The sequence below is a fragment of the Pinus tabuliformis genome, chromosome 4_2 (assembly GCF_031772625.1).
Source record: "Pinus tabuliformis cultivar Carrire ecotype Pingquan chromosome 4_2, CPIR1, whole genome shotgun sequence".
Classification (NCBI taxonomy): domain Eukaryota; kingdom Viridiplantae; phylum Streptophyta; class Pinopsida; order Pinales; family Pinaceae; genus Pinus; species Pinus tabuliformis.
Window position 1 is genome coordinate 729,104,324 of NC_142304.1, and position 17,218 is coordinate 729,121,541.

Below are 17,218 nucleotides of genomic sequence, written 5' to 3' on the forward strand. Positions count from 1 at the left end.
GCATATGACCATATTTTGTTTGAGTTTCCAAACTAATTACTATGCCTGGAATGGTGGTCATGGCCTGCAATGGAGAAGTTGCCATACTGAGACATTTTTGGCAATGCCAAACAGCAAAAAAATGGAAAATGATATTTGAAACAAAATATGTGTTCACGTTTCACTTGCTTATGCCTTAGCTAAAACATTGTGAGTTTTCAGTATTTTTGCAGATGGAAAGCATACCAACAAGAAAACTGATGCAAGGAATATAAGCCTATGGACTACTACCAACCTTAATTTAAAACAACAGGTTTTTATTAAAAATGCTAATGAAATGTCAAAATTCTTGATCTATCATACTCCTAAAAAAAATCACCACACAGATGATCTTACCAAGAGAGTAATTCTAAGCCTAAAGCACATCACAACAGATATAACCTTAAAAGAAGAGTAATTCTATGCCTAAAGGCCAACTAAAAAGCATCAACTATCAAGATACCTTCTACAACTTGGGTAAGTTTACCAATTCTATAGGAACACTATCTGATACCTTTTACAACTTGGATGAGTTTATCAATTCTAATTAAACACTATCCATCTGGCTAAGCAGCATTGAACACTATGAGAGTAGTCTGTAAACTTTCTAATTGAACACTATGAGAGTGGTCTGTAAACTGTCTAATTTGAATAGATGGTAGATCTGATGGTCTAGACTCCATACACCACTGACAACAGCATTCAATGCTGTGTAACTGAGTGGATAGTGTTCACTATCAACTATATACAATAATGCATTAAAATAGACAATATTTGGATCCATTTATAAATTAGACACTGACAACTTGAATTTATAGCAGCAATGCATTAAATTTAGACAGTACTTTGGGTGCATTTATAACTAGAAACATGCAACTTGGATATACATGGTTGTATGCTAGTTCCTATCCTTACATTAACGAAGCAGTCATGGAAATGCATCCTTATAAGCCCAACGACTATAAGGGAATTCTGAGCAAAAGCCTTGGAAACTGATTGCTAAATAATGCCTTCAATTGCACTGTGACTTCTATCATAGAATCCTACTTGAAGCCCATTAGCAGATATCCATATAAAAGTTGCTAAACTGATGAACACGCAGGAAATTGACTTAATTTCCATGTTGTTAGGAAAAGCAAGCTCCAACAATGTGATCATCAGGTGATCTAAACTTATACTTATGGATCAGCGACTTAAAATATTGTGGATATAACGTGGTAGTTTAAAAGATATTGTTTTGTATAATGTTGAAAGTGACAATAAGTCCATTCCAAGGCTGATTACAGCTACAAGCGGCTCCCAACATAGAATTTATGCCCAGCCTTACTGTGATTATGACAGGCATAGCACACTTCTGGAGCATATGACCATATTTTGTTTGAGTTTCTAAACTAATTACTATGCCTGGAATGGTGGCCATGGACTGCAATGGAGAAGTTGCCATACTAAGACATTTTTGGCAATGCCAAGCAACAAAAAAATGGAAAATGATATTTGAAACAAAATATATGTGCACATTTCACTTGCTTATGCCTTAGCTAAAACACTGTGTAAATAGCTGAACAAAGGCCAATGGAGAGACTCAGAATGTAATAATCAAAATCAACTAAGCTAGAAACTCAAGATAATTTGGCTTTTGGTTGCCTATCCTCCAAATGACCTAGGACAAGATTTTACTTTAATCTTGATCTATCACCTGGAAACCAATGTTGTGTGTGTCATGAAAATTATGGGTGCTGACTATCATTTTGTTTTTGTGCTACATGGATCAAGTTTGTCTAGCTTTGGATATTTTCACTTTTTGGTCACAGGCCTTCCTCTTTTCCTTGGCTTTTTGTCCTATTTATTCCTAGATTTATGCCCATCTTCCGAGGCAAAAGAAAGTTGTAATTTGCAATGAGAGACTACGAAGTAATGCAATTCGATTTCCTGTAACATACATGTTAATAATTTCCTGTAATAAATCTGAAGTATTTTTTCCTTGTATGAAAGCATAATTTACAAATATTCTAATGTCTAAATGCATGCAATAATTTTACAAGTTGTTGCATCTATGGCAAAAGGAAGTTATAGTACTCGTACAAGGAGAAGTGGTAGGAGAGTGACAAGGGGTGTGCAGCTATGATGCACATCATTTGATGAGGACAGGACAACTAATGTCAATGCTAACAATGCACCAGGGAACATTATTGAGGATGACCATGTGACGGCAGCTGATGTTAACACACCATCAGCCACAGAACCACCATCAACAACAGTCCAAGGGGAAAGTTCAACTAAAAAGATCAGTGCTATAAGAGGCTGGACAAAAGAACAAATGTTAGTTGCAATTGACGACATAGCGTTTAATGGATACACAATTCGAGCATCTGCAAAAAAACATGGTATTCCTCCCTCATCAATACATTATTGGATAAATGGACTAACTCATACAAAACATAGAGGGCCTCTTACAGTTATGACTAAGGAGGAGGAGGCTGAGGTGGTTGAGTGGTGTAAAGAGATGGCCCAAATGGGACATGGGCTAGAGTTGATACAACTCAAATCAACAGTTGCTCAAATCTGTCAAGGGAGGCCAAACCCATTCAAATATGGGTTTCCTGCTAAATCATGGTGGTTTGGGTTTAAAAAACAACATCCAGAACTTGTATTGCATACTATTGAGGGCTTTGACAGAGACAAAGCATTAAATTTGCGCCTTGCAGTTGTGCAAAAGTTCTATGACACACTTTCTAGTGCTTACGATAAGCATTCTTATGGAGCAGACCATATATGGAACTATGATGAAATAGGTTTACATGTAGGGAGGAAGTGTGGCATGCAGGTAATTGCTAAGAGAGGGAGCTGAAATGTGCCAAATATTTTGCCTAAGAGCAGGGAGTGGATAACTATTTTATGTTGTGTTAATGCAATTGGTACTTCAATCCCAGGATTTTATCTATTCAAAGGTAAAATTCAATTGAAAAACTATATACAGAACTATGAACCAGGTGCATGCATGGCTGCACATCCCAATGCATGGATGACTAAAGAACTTTTTTTAAGTTGGCCTTTTCACTTTGCTACATCGGTACCAGATGGCGTCTCACTTAATAACAAACACCTATTGATATTAGATGGCCATGGGAGCCACATGGTTGTACAAACAATTGAGGAAGCGAACAATTTAGGCACCGACTTGTTGACATTTCCCGCTCATACCACTCACAGATTGCGACCCCTTGATGTTAGTGTGTTTGGCCCTTTCAAGAACTATTTCAGGTCGGAGCGCGCTGCATGGATGGCAAAGAATCCATAGGGTTGAGGTGAAAAGGTTCGAGCTAGCAGAGCTTGAAAGTAAAGCTTTTAAAAGGGCTTTGACACCATCAAATATCATGGCTGGCTTGAGGAGGACAGGAATCTGGCCACTGAACTATGATGCTCTTATGCATGATACTGGTTCTAGCCAAACGTTTCATGTGGATGGTCAGGAAGAAGGGAATGCCCAAACAGGTGTTGAAGTGCAAGAAGTAGGTGACCAAGATGATGTTGTTGCAGATGATAATATGATTTCCCTATCTCAAGGACACTTATATGCTGAAGATGATGAAACTATATGTGAAACACAATATAACCATGAACAAATTCACAGTAACATGGAGATCGTTCCACCAACTCAGGAACATGAAACTCCTGTTTCTCATATTGTTAATGACATTGTTGAACATGCAGTTGACAATGACCAATTGACATTGCCAAGCCAAGTAACCCCACCTTCATGGCTAGCAGAAGCAATGATCAATATGAATCCACCTAGTGTCTCAACGACCAATGAAGAAAGCATGAACATGCCCTCACAACCAACAGAATTGAATAGTGAAATTGTTCATTTTTTTGTGGACAATACATCAATGGAAGAAGATGAAGGACATAATGAGGCATCAAATGAAGATAATGATATAGTTCAATCAGTTCCACCAGATACTGAAAGGGAAGTACCAAGCAATGACATGGAGGTGGGAGGGGTGGAGAAGACAGTTGGTCGGTTCCTAAAGCTACCAGTAGAGAGAGTATTAATGAAAAAAGAGAAAGGTGCACTGGGTAGTCTTCGTTTGGGCCGAAGCTCACAGTTACTCACCTCAGAGGACTATATAAACCTGTTAGTTGAGTTTGAAAAAAATAAATTTGAAATGCAAGAATTAAAACAAAAAAAGAAGGATCTAGTCAAGGAGAAGAAGACAACAAGGATTGTTGCAGTGCAATGTCGAGCAGATGAAAGGATTGAAAGAGATAAAGCAAGGCAAGTTAAGGACCAACAAAAAAAATGGCAAGACAGCAAAAGGAAAAACGAAAGGCACAACAAATGCTTGAAAAGGAACAAGGGATGATCAATGATACAAGAATAGCTGATGAAACCAGGATTATTTCAAACTCGTTGGACTCCATTGTAGATAATACACCATTATTGCAAGATTTCATAAACATTCAAGTGCCTCACTAACAAATTGAGGGTTTAACCACTTGCCTTGTTCCTACCAGAGTTGGTGTTAATTCTTTGTATGATCATTACACACCTCCACTTAATGTAGGGGTTAGTAGTGCAAATGTGAGGTATGGGTACTCAATACCTCCATGGTTGGAAGCTGCAAATTGGAATCAATCATATGGCAGCAATTAACCATTTCCTAATCAACCCTTGACTGGTAGGCCAACCTACCTAGCTCATGAAGGTAACTCAGGGAGTTTTGGCACTCAAGATTCTCAGGGACATAAAGAATAGTGGTGTCATATGTTTTTTGTTCTAACCACATTATGATGTGGATTTTGGATGGATTGTATCTTTTTCTTGTTACAGAAACATTTTGGCTTACAACCTAGGTTGTTTTATTTCATAATGTGTGAGACATTGTAGACAAAATCCATTTTAGAAGGAACATCAACAGTCTATTATAATGTAGAAATCTTACAAGATTCTCAGGGTCATAAAGAATAGAGTTTAAGAATTCTCAATGAATTACGCATACTTTCAGGATATGCAATGTATCGTTAAATTCACTAAACCTCTGATCTTTTGAATGTCCTGCATGCAATTACCAAATTAATGAAATTAAATGAATCAGTCATGAGAACTGAGGTATATCTTATATACATTGTATAAAACAACTTTTCAATTTGACTAGCCTTTGTGACCAGTGCTCTTTTTATTAGCAAATCTATATTGAAATCTTCCACAAATAAGCAGATGTCAAGAAATGGATCTTTCACTATCTCAGGATAGAAGATAGTTAGAAACTTAAAGGTGAGATAGCATTCCATTTGTTTTTCTCTGCCATCTCTATACGATAAGCTTTATGTATGTCTTCCTTGCAAGGTATAAATGTTGCTGGCATAATGAAAAGTTTTGGAATTCTACCATATTCTCTACTATCTTGTTCGATTTGACTAGAATCCATTTGTTCCTCTGTGTCACTTGTCTTATTGTACATTTTATTTTTGATAAAATGCACTGCTTCTGCAAAGGGAAGGCATCTTATAGAAAAGGCGTTTGTTTTCATTCTACACCCTTTACGCACATCTCTTTTCCTTTCAGTGATAAACACCCTCACTTGTTTTTCCTTGTGTATATCCATTGGCAAAAGTTGTTCAAGCATATTTATGTCAAAGACATTGCTTATATAAATTTATAAATTGGACTTGCAGGTCTACACACGAGGAAAAACTTTTCTTTTTTTGCAAAAATCTAAGTGGACAAAGAGGCCCAGACATAGGAATTGTGGGGAGAGCAATAGCATAAATTTAATAGGCAAGGAGGAATTTCTAGTCCTCTTATGCATTAATCAAGTTTTTGTTGGATCTATCGCTAATCTTATGTCCGCAACCAACATAGAATTGATATCCTAAGGAAGGTCGAAGTCGCTAGAAGCATCTTGTGAGTATTGATCTATCTGAGGAGGTTTCATCCAGCATAGTCTTGAACTTTCTAAGGAAGGTCAAATACATACAGAAGTCAGAGGTTTATGCGTTGTGCAGTAGTAGCAAAGGACTGAGATTTGACTAGAGGGCCAGAGATCTAAATTCGTTGTTGTTCAGTGATAACTTTAGACATATTTGTGCATAAATCTTCAATCCCTAACTCGAAGCTACACAAAGATAGTGAGATGCATACTACTGAAGAAACATATTCTGTATTTATCTTTTGTCAAGGAGTTTATAGTTTTATATTTTCAATTTGGGTATCGTTGGGCTCCAGTTTTGATGAGGGGAACCATGTTTACAGGCCTACCTGATTTCACCAAAAACATGGGATCCCTCCATTCTTTTGATAAAGCGAGACGATGGGTCACTCTGATCAGCTTGGCCTTTTAGAATGCAGCGCTAGCAAGGGACGCGAGGCGAGGCTTGAATGAAGAGGGATAAGGAGAACTAGTGCCTAGGTCAGTGGTGGACATGGAAAGGGATCATATAACAATAACGAAAAACCCTGGCTCATCTTTGAGGATTAGGGCTTATATCAGTATGAAGTTAACCATTATCTCAATTTGACAGAAAAACCCTGGCTCATCTTCAAAGGTTAGAGCTTATATCAGTATGAAGTTAACCATTTATCTCAATTTGACACCAAAATCTTAATAGCATAGGGAAAATTTTCTATATTTGCTAGGCGATAATCTATACCTAAATGCCCCTTTCCATATAAACTATTTTGGCACTAAAACCTTCACAGTGTATATTAACAAAAAATTATGCTATATTTGCAAGGGCGTGATTTAAACCCAAATGCCCTTTTCTATTTGGAGCCCGCGAATCACAAGAAGCATACAGGGATTCCAAAATTCTTCAAATCTAGAGAATAGCGAAACAAAGAACGCAATTAGAAAACAGAAACCTTATACACAGAGATATGTCGCCATCGACAGTTGAAGGTTCAGAGGTTTTAATGAAAACCGCAGAAAGAACAAAACCCTCATTTGAATCTAAATTTAGAGAGCAAGAGACCAAAGAAAGAACAAAATGAGTTAAATACAATAAACCCTAAACCCCTAACCTGCAAAACCCTAAACCCCTAATCTGCAAAACCATAAACCCTTAAAACTTGTCATGCAAAGTTAACAAAAATTCCAATAAGGTGTTTTGTGTTGAAAAACACATAGAAATAGCTGGTAGGATTAAAATCCTATCGGATAGAAGCCATGGATGGTCACCACACCTTTGCCAGACCTTCTCCGGAGCTCGCCACACCTACAACGAGTTGGAAATAAGCCATTAGACAACAAAAAAAACCAACAAAAAATAGAAAAAACCTACAATTACCTGTTAAAAAAACCTTCGACCTCGAACTCGCTAAAACTGCAACTGGCTCCTCCCCAAACAACAAAAACTGTGAATTAAACCACCACCAAAGAAACCCTAAACCACTGGCGGTCTAGAATGACCAACAAATCCAGGCGGAAAACCACAAGAAAGCCAAAAACCCTGTTCCAACCATGGACGTGTAACCTTGAACAATGGTGGACATCAACTCTTGGTTAGCGGACGAAGCGCGCAGGTTCTGGGGCCGTCTCGCGCCATCTTCGGCAGAGGGCTTCGCCCAACAACCGAACCCGAACAGAAAAACAAACGGCAAACAACACATCGCACAAATGATGCGTAATGAACCCTCAACATAGCGTGGAAAGGTGTTTTAACCGGATGACACGGTGCCCAACATGTGGACCTCCACGGCGAACAGGTGTCATACTAACTTCAAGTGGATTCACGTGGCAGCAGGCGATGTGGCGGGGAGGGCGCACAATTAATGGCGTCCCTCCCCTAAAGTTAAATAACTTCCGATAATACTTTTGTTTTTTTTTTTTTGTTAGCGGGTTGCTTCACCGTACACAATTTTTTTTCTTTTTTTTTTGTTAAAGCAAGAGACGATCCTTCTATTTCATTAATCCAAAAATAATGTTACAAAATATACAAAAAACTTTCCATCTTCATGGACTCAGGAAAAACAAAGGGCATCCTGCCATAGACATGCCCCCCCCTACAATAGTCATTACCAAACTCTCAAATTACACAAAAAGTTGGACTAAATGCTTCTCCAACCACATGGAAAACTCCAGTAACTTCCACACCCCACAGCCCAGAAAGTCAACAACAGTTTCCATTGTCCATACTTCTCGCGCCAACCACCGGTTGAGGAAAAAGGCATCCGGATAATATTCGTGGAGAAAAAAGTCTTGGCCCCACAAAGCAGCACGGTCATTTCTGACCATAGATCCGGTCGGCTAGATCCAACGGCCAGGAGCAATATTGCGCTGCGAAGAAGACCGAACGTTACTGAGCGATGGGGGCAGTATTCATTACCACCCCCCTGCCACGTGTTGGAAGCCTAATGGGATCTCTTCCAATACCCCAATACCATTTACCACTTAGGAACCATGCAATCACCTGGAAACTGCTTTGTGCACGGTTTTCCGTTCCGACAGTGGATTGAAGATAGATTGCCCCTACCAGAAATCCCACCAATCTAGACCAATAACCTGCACGATCAATCCCGGTCGTCGAATCACTTCACATGAGCTGACAGCTGAGGATCCTTTCGCACCGACTAATATCACTGAACATTAGCGCTTCCCGCCAACTAAACCGATAACTTGCATGATCAATCCCGGCCGTCGAATCGTTTCACATGATCCAACGGCTAAGGATCATATCGCACCGACTAATTTCACTGAACATTAGTGTGTGATGAGGGCGGTATTTTAGCCGACCCCACCACCATGTGTAGCCCTCTGTATGGAATCGCTTCAAATTCGGCAATACCATTTCCTGCTTGTGAGGGCCGCGATTGCCTGAAAACCACTCCCAACCCAGTAATCCGATCCCGGACAGAAAACCCTTGGTTTTGCGGTTGCCGAGAGTCCCCGAGATCCTACCTATTGTTTCGTTTTCTCTACCAGAAACTAGGAAGGACGAAACACCCGCCAACCAGTCTTTCTTTGAAGAACCAGGGCCGCCCGACTGAGTATCCACTAGAATCTCAAAAACAATGCTAACTCGTGTTACTATGGTCGAAAATGAGCTGTAACCCCCTGAAGACTTGAAAGTAGAAAATATAAGAACATAGAACACCTGAATCAACTGGATTCCATCTCCATGGCCCTACTCTGAAACACAATCCTGTCTTCATCTGCCTGGTCATAACATTTCGTTTTTAACCTACTCTGAGGCATTTCTTGCCAGGAAAATGCAACCCTGTTCTCTGTGTTGATCACCCTTTGATTGGCAAGAAGATCTGCCAATTTATTTGCCGATCTTCATACATGTTTAAAGCTAACAGTCCGAAGGCTCTGGAGGTGCTGCAGAATCCATTGAAAGTCCTGGATCAAATGCTAGTTCCTTGAGACTTTTTCCAGCCTTGTACCCCAGCTGATCCTCTTGACTGATTCGATGATTAACTCCGAATCAGCTTCAACAATCACATTTTGCCGGTTATCCTGTTTCAGGAAATCTAAACACTGCTCCATAGCCATCAATTCCACCATGTTATTGGTGGCTCTTCCTAAATGAGAGTAGAATATAAAAATTACTCCACCATTCTCATCCCTTAACACACCTCCATATCCCACGAAGTCCTGGTTGCCCTTTGAAGCCCCATCAATGTTGAATTTCAAAAAGCCCTTTGGGGGAGGATGCCAGAAATCTTGCTCAGAATCCAGGGAGATTATTTTCCTATCCCATCCCTGAGGTATAAGTCCCTGCAAACCCAGTTCACTGAGAGTTCTCAAATCCATTGCTGAAGGAGGGTTCTTGGGGAGATTTCGCACAATAGTGCCAACCGTTTCCTTGATTTGTTTTAAGATCTGCTAAAAAAGGCATTGGGATGGCCTCTTTTCATTCTTGAAGATTTTGTTGTTCCTTTCTTTCCAGACATTCCAAATAATGAAACTTGGCATGATGGCCCATGCTGAGCTAAGAATCTCATTGTCTGAAAAGGTTTTTCTCCATCTGTTTAGGGTATTGATGATGCTCCCTTTTTCCTTGTCAGTCTGTTGGAAAATGGTGGCAAAAGAATTCCACAAACTAGAGGTGAAGATGAAATTGTTGAGAAGGTGCTCCATAGTTTCCTCTTGGGCTTCACAGAGTTGACATCTGGAAGGCCCCAGGACACCCCTCTTCTTGATATTATCCCAGGTCAGGATTTTCTTATGCTGAACCAGCCACATGAAGAGTTTAATCTTCATCCAGCCTTGATGTCTCCATAGGTCTTGCCAAGTCTTATCTGTAGCTTGTGAGTTAAGATCATGAAGAATGGGTTTTGCTTCTTTGAGATTAAAGGTACCCTCATTTTTGTTTCCCCATCTTAGCTGATCTTGCCCCCTAGATTTAAAAATCTTCCTTTGCTCTAACATGTTTTTTAGAGTTTCTGCTTTAGCTTTCAGGGGGCTTTCATCCCTGAAATCAAAGTTCCTCTAGGTTCTCCATTTTCCAATATTGTTGGTTTGGACCCAAAAGTCCTTTACTTTAGATAACCCTTTAGTATCTGTATCTTCCTTGAGATCCCTCAAGTCTTCCTTTAAAAAAAGAGGTTCTTGTTGCCATTTGTCCTCCTAGAATAGGGCAAGGATTCCTTCTCTGATTTCCCAAAAGCTATTTCCTTGGACTAAGCCCCTGTTATCCCAGGCATTATTCCAGATGTGAAAGCCCTTATTATATCCTGACATTCTTATTAGATCATTGTTTTGCCACATGTGTGCATATTTTTCTTTCCATATCTTTTCCCATTGAGCCTCAGGGACTTTAACCCATCGCCACAATAATTAATCTCCTAAAGCCTTACTTAGACCTCAGGATCATCCATATCAAGTCTTCCATAGTTTTTGGGTTTGTAAATTTTTTCCCATGCTACCAAGGCCCATTTCTTTCTTTCTTCCCCCTTGCCCCAAAGAAAGTCTCTTTGCACATTTCTAAATTGCTGCAGAACACCTTTGGGAGCTGGGAGAGCTGATAGCATGAAAACTGGGATTGATTGAAGGACAGCCTTGGTTATCACCAACCTACCAGCCAAATTTAAAGATTTGATAGTCCATTTCCTGATCTTATCTTGCATTTTGCTAATCACTGGCTCCCAGATGATTTTGTGAAAAGGTTTGGCCATTAGAGGGACTCCCAAATATTTTGAAGGGAGGATCTCCCTTTGAAAGCCCAAAATTCTGGAAATATTTCTTTGAATAGCAATGTGAATATTAAGGAAAAAAATCTTAGATTTGGAGAGATTAACTTCCATAGCTGAAGCCATAGTGAAGTCTCTCAAGATTTGCTTATAAGCTAGAGCTTCTTTGACCATGGGGATGCCTTGCAGCATGGTATCATCCACAAATTGTTAATGTGTTAAGGCTTGACCATCTTCAGAAAGTTGGAGACCTTTGACTTTGCCAACTTCTTTAGCATGCTTGATAGATCTACTCAACCCTTCCATCATGAGAATGAAGAGAAAGGGAGAGAGTGGATTTCCTTGCCTGAGGCCTCTTGAAGGAATGAAAGTCTCCAAAGGAGAACCATTAACAAGAATTGAAAAACTAGGAGAAGTTACTATGGCCATTACCCATCTGATCCAATTGTGATCAAACCCAAAGCCATGAGAAATTTTCTAATATAGTTCTAATTCAGCTTATCATAAGCTTTGGCTATATCCAATTGCATGATCATTAGAACTTTCCTCTTGATTGTTAGTTATGCAGTCTTGAATGATGTTATCGAAGATTTTCCTACCTTCTACATATCCAGATTGTTCCCTCGACACCAGGGTGGGAAGAAGAGGTTTGAGTCTATTGGCCACAACCTTGGATATTATCTTGTAGACAAAATTGCACAAGGTAATGGATCTGAACCTATCAGGAGTTAGAGTTAAATCCTGTTTAGGGATTAGGGCAATAAAGGTGGTATTAAGCGCCTTCAGAATGGTTTTGTCCCTCCTAAATTCTTCCACTACGTTCAGAACGTCCTGTTTTACAATATTCCAGTAAGCTTTGAAGAAATCAACATTGAAACCATCCGGACCTGGTGCTTTACCATTTTGCATTTCTTTTAAGGCCTCACTAATCTCCTCTTCCGACACTAGTCTATTAAGGTTGAAATTGTCCTCTTTGGAAACCAGCTGAGGTATATGTCTTGGTATAACCATAATGGATTGTTCTCTATCTGAACAAGATTCCTAAGGAATACCACAAAAGTGCCGAGCCAGAACTGCTTCTATTTTTTCATGAGAATGAAGAAGATTACCTCCTTCATCCTTGATAGAAGAAATCTTGTTGTGAGCTCTGTTCACCATAGTGAATTTGTGGAAAAATCCAGTATTACGTTCTCTTTCTTTTAGCCATTGCACTCTGGATTCTTGCCTTCAAAAAATCTCCTCTTGTTTACAGAAGTTCTCCCATTCTTGTTGATATTTGGTTGCCTGCTCATTTCTATCCTTATCAAAGCCCTCCTTGATAAGTGTTTGGTTGAGTTCCTGCATATTTCCCTCAACAAATTTTTTTCCTTCAAAAATATTACCAAACTCCTTCTTGTTCCACTCCTTGAGCTTGAGTTTGATATGTTTTAGTCTTTTTTGAAGTAGGAACATCCATGTGACCTGAATGTTTAATTCTTCAGCCCACAAGATGGCTTTGTTGTTGACGAAATCTGGGTGGGAAAGCCAAATGTTTTCAAATCTGAAAGGTCTATTCTTGGGGGTACCAATGCCTTGAATTTCCAGCTGCACTGGCCAGTGATCAGAGCCTCCAAAGGGGAGAACTCTTGCAACCATGTCCTTGTCCTTGAGCATAAGATCTTCTGAGATAATGAATCTATCTAATTTGGACGCCACCTGAGACTCTCTTCCTCTTTTGTTGTTCCAAGTAAAGGTACCATTACTCATAACAATATCCACTAACTTCATATTGTCTATGAAGGATTGGAAAGCACAAGAATCTTTATTTAGAGTTTTGGTGCCCCCTTTTTTCTCTGACAAAGATTTGATCATATTGAAATCACCCCCCAAAATCCAAGGGATACTTCCATGTCTTTTCCTGAGCTCCTGCAGGGAATCTAAAGCTTGAGTTTTCCCTCCATTCTTTTGGGACAATACACATTCGTCACCAGGAAGACTTCCTTATCTCACACTAGTTGTATGACCACTGATAGACAATCCCTGGCTGCCTTTGCATTTATAATGTCATTTTTTTGGGAGTTCCAAACCGTGAGAATGCCACCTGCTGTATTCTCTGCTTTGATTTCCAGAAACTCAAATTTATTGAGCCATGTACTGTGAATCTCTTTTATTTTTTGAATGGAACATTTGGTTTCCTGGATGAAGATTACATCCTTGATGCTTGTTTCATTCTATTACTAAGTAATCTTTGTTTTATTTTACTACCTAGACCTCTGATATTCCAAGAAGTGAACTTCATTATTAAATATTTGTAAAGGAGTAACTGGATAGGTCTTTCATCTTACCTGAGTCTATCATTAGCTTTCCACATTCCATCAAAACCTCGTTCTGCTTTTTCCTGCCTCTTTTCTTTCCTGGGTATCTAGGTGCCAAGCCTGGTGTGGTTTTCATAGCTTTCACATCATCACTGCCCTACCTTTCATGATTCCCTTGCTTTTCCAGCCCTATGGTCTGAGTTTTTCATAAGAACAATTGTTGAACTGTATTGAATTCCTCTAGAGGTAACGAATCCACTCCCTCCCTAGTTCCTTGTTTCAAGAATCCTTCTAGATCTAGATTCTCTTTCTCAAGAATCTCCTGTAGTTCATGCTCTTCCATTTCCATCTCACTCTGGGTCATTTCCAGATCCATCTTCAATTCTGTGTCACTCATCATTTCTTCTTTCTGTTTATTAATGTTTTGTGTTTGCTCATCCTCTTCTCCGTTCTCCTAGTTCACTGCACTGCCTCCCTTGGCCTGATCTGCTTTCGTTATCCCCTCTTCCTCTTTTAGTGCTTGAAACCTGTTTTGACTGGTTTGTTGCCTTTAATTTTGATGTGTCTTCGATCCCCTCTTGCTCCCTTTTTCTTTCTGGACCATTTTGTGAAAGCTTTCCACATCTTTCATGGTATTGATTTACTATTATTTTTAGTTTTACTAAGAGGGCAATATTTGAATAGGTTCCCATACTCATGACATTTACGACATCTGAATGGGATGTGCTCATAATCCACTATTTGTACCCATTCTTCATCAAACACTTCCAATATTACCTCATGCGGCAGAGCTCTAGAAAGATCCATCTCCACACATATTCTTGCAAAGGATATGTATTTTCCCCTTCTGGTGGCCTCAGAAGCTTTGACAAATCATCCTAACTTATTTCCTATGGCAGATAGGGATTCTAATTGCTAGTAATTCAAAGGTAGAGAGTAAAGTCTTACCCAAACCGAGACTGAGGTCAAAGTTTCACGTTCTGGGACAAAATTCATGATCCAAGGTCGCATATACAGACCCGATGTTGCATAAAAGTAGGGCCCTCCTTCAAACACTCTGTCCTTATCTTCAATGTTTGCAAATACTACAATAAAGAATCCCTTTGACCCAAAATGTAGTTCTATGCTTCCTTTTGGTTTCTAGTGGTATTTAATCCATGTTTGTAATTTTTTTTCAGTGGACAATAAACCTATGAACTTACAAATGATGGCATAACTCTGCATGTGGTCCCTATGCGCCTGCAGAGTAGGATCATTCAAAACAACTCTAGAAGTAATAGTAGTCTTGGGTTTGCATGGTCCCTTTTGAGTTTTGTCTTTTGTGTCCCGTTCCTTGTCCGCTTCCTTGCTTTCCTTAGTGTTGTTATTCTCCTTAGCTTTAGAGCCCTCCTGCTCCTTTTCTCTGTTTGTTTCCCTTTCAGCTGAAAGATCTCTATCCTCTTCTGTTGCTTTTTTCCTCCTTCGCCACTGCCTACTTTTAGGAGAGAGTGGAGCTCTCTCCTTTATGACTTTCCATGGAAAACACACTGTGCAAAACTATAACCCTCGCTCAAAGATCACCCTCCTGCTCCCGCTTCCCCACCACTCTCACATTCGTCACCGTACACAACTTTCAATATAAAAAACAAAGTGATTTTGAAAGGTATAAAATTTTGCAGTTGTCTATAACGCGACTTTTTGAAAGCCTTTCCGGCGGGTTTTTCCGGTTGAAATCCGGCAGGAATTTATTGGAATCGCAAGTTTGATAGTTAGTTTCTGCACAATGAAAGCATCACAGGGGTTTTCGAGGGTGCTGAATCCAAATATGCAGTTAAAAAACCATTTTAACTGCAACAAATCAGGATTTAACCTCAATTTCTTCAGCCGGATTCCGTCACCGGAATCTCCAAAAAGTCGCATTATAGACAACTCCTAAAATTTTAATTAATAAATTCACGTCAAAGATTTGAAGTCTACACCATGTGTGGTAAACCTTCCTGCCAAACTAAATTCATCCATTATTTTATTTTATTTTAAGTAGAAGTTTAGGTATCCCAACCAAATCACCGGTGACCAATGATTCGCTGAGGCTAACGCTGTTGATATCACTCCATCAACCGACCAACGAAAAGGTACGCGGGCCAAGTCGTAGTTCGGTGATTCAGGTTTACCCTCTTACCACCCTCCAGCTGTGAGGTGGAGAATATTATTCGAAAGGTATTCTTGGACTGTTGGACACCTTGAAAATTCGAGATGTTGGGTCCAAATCGGCATCCTACACGAACGTTTGCACTAACTGTGTGAATATTTAACATCCGCCAATTAAGCCACGGCTTCGGTCGTGTTTAAATATGGGAAATGGCGAACCCGAGGGATCATACCCGCCCTCAGCGATTTTGCAAGGACGCTTCCCATGCCAGACTGTTCAATTTCCCCCAACTCGGACAGAGATTTTGTATCTAGCTTCCCGTCTGACGCTATACATAGCCTGATCTCCACTCCTATTGTATTCGCTCCGTTATCGATTTCGGCTTTTATAGAGCAGTAAGAGCATTTCTTCCGAACTATCATCCTCGTCTAGTCTTTGCACCACCTCTGCGTTCCGTGCTCGAATCTCCGGGCCGTCTTTCAATCATGTCTCAGGCACTCAAAAAGCGCGGCCGAGAGTCGGAACCTCTGCCGATCTCAACTCACATCCGGGAGGCCAAACGCTTCTACGGCGAAGAGAAAGACCTGTTTTGTTCTGTGCTGGTATTAGACAATATCCTATCACAGGAAGAAGAGGAATACGCTCCCAGTGAGGAGGTCGTAAATGGAGTCATGAAAAGCCTGGAGGAAGAGATTGGCATGCCTTGCTTCACTTTTGATCCCTCGTCAAACTCTGGGAATAGCTCGGCGTCTTCCGATATTTCTAGCGGCCAAGAAGGGGAAACCCTAGCTTCGGACGAGCACGGAACAAAGTCTACATTTGACATAAACTCAGGTGCTTCTGCCTCGGGGGCTGAGATGGTTTATCTTCTGGACGCGTCAGACGATGAGCTCGGCATTCCCCCGAACCCTGTTCTCGACTTTAAGGCTGAGATCTGGCAATTTCCCAAGGAAACGTCCGAGGGTTTGCCGGAAAGGCCGGCTCTCAAATCACTTAGTGAAATCTGGCACTTTGAGGACGACTTCGAAATTCATCAACAGTTCGGGCTGTATGAAGATGCCTGTGAAGCTTACTATATGAACAGAGATTTTGTGAGCCAAGACATGTCCTTTGACGGCGATTTTTCTGCGGCAGGGAATTTGGAAACAATGGGGTTCTTGTAATCAACCCAAGGCATTAAGGTTGTATGAGGTTTCAATTTTGTGCTGCAAAATCTGGGTGTGTCATAGATTTTCTTAACATTTCAACGTGGAGAAAATTTCATTTCTCTGAATCAGTCGAAAAACTGTACAGCGGAATTTCCAGAACTGTTGCAGAATTGTATCATATATGATCGCAGAAGAGATTTTATCACTGCCGCTGTTCACGGGGGAGCAATCAGTTTATGACCCTATGCCATGTATCAAGGGTTCGAAAACTTCGCAATTAAGCACTTTTCAGAGGCAATCGACGCCAAAGTGCCAAAAATGCATCATCTTATAAAACGACTTTGTTCACATCTACTAAAATACAAGTTTAAATCATTTAGAACCACTCTCCACGTTTCAATATTTCAACGTGGTTGTGTATCTGCTCTGCTCAATGGTTCAGTTCAGATCCTCTCTTAGTAAAAGTTCGATTTAATGAGCATATCAGCCTTTT

General features: G+C 40.1%; 1 protein-coding gene across 1 annotated transcript; it reads left to right on the forward strand.

The window, feature by feature from the left end:
• The first annotated feature begins 15,826 nt into the window (after positions 1 to 15,826).
• On the forward strand, positions 15,827 to 16,740 carry LOC149171665 (uncharacterized). The gene has a single exon (XM_089427558.1). It carries the CDS (start codon positions 16,063 to 16,065, stop codon positions 16,738 to 16,740), a length of 678 nt encoding a protein of 225 aa, XP_089283684.1. The 5' UTR covers positions 15,827 to 16,062.
• The last annotated feature ends 478 nt before the right edge of the window (positions 16,741 to 17,218 follow it).

Excerpts from the sequence above, each read along its gene's own strand:
- LOC149171665 (XM_089427558.1), top strand. The coding sequence starts at position 16,063 with ATGTCTCAGGCACTCAAAAAGCGCGGCCGAGAGTCGGAACCTCTGCCG.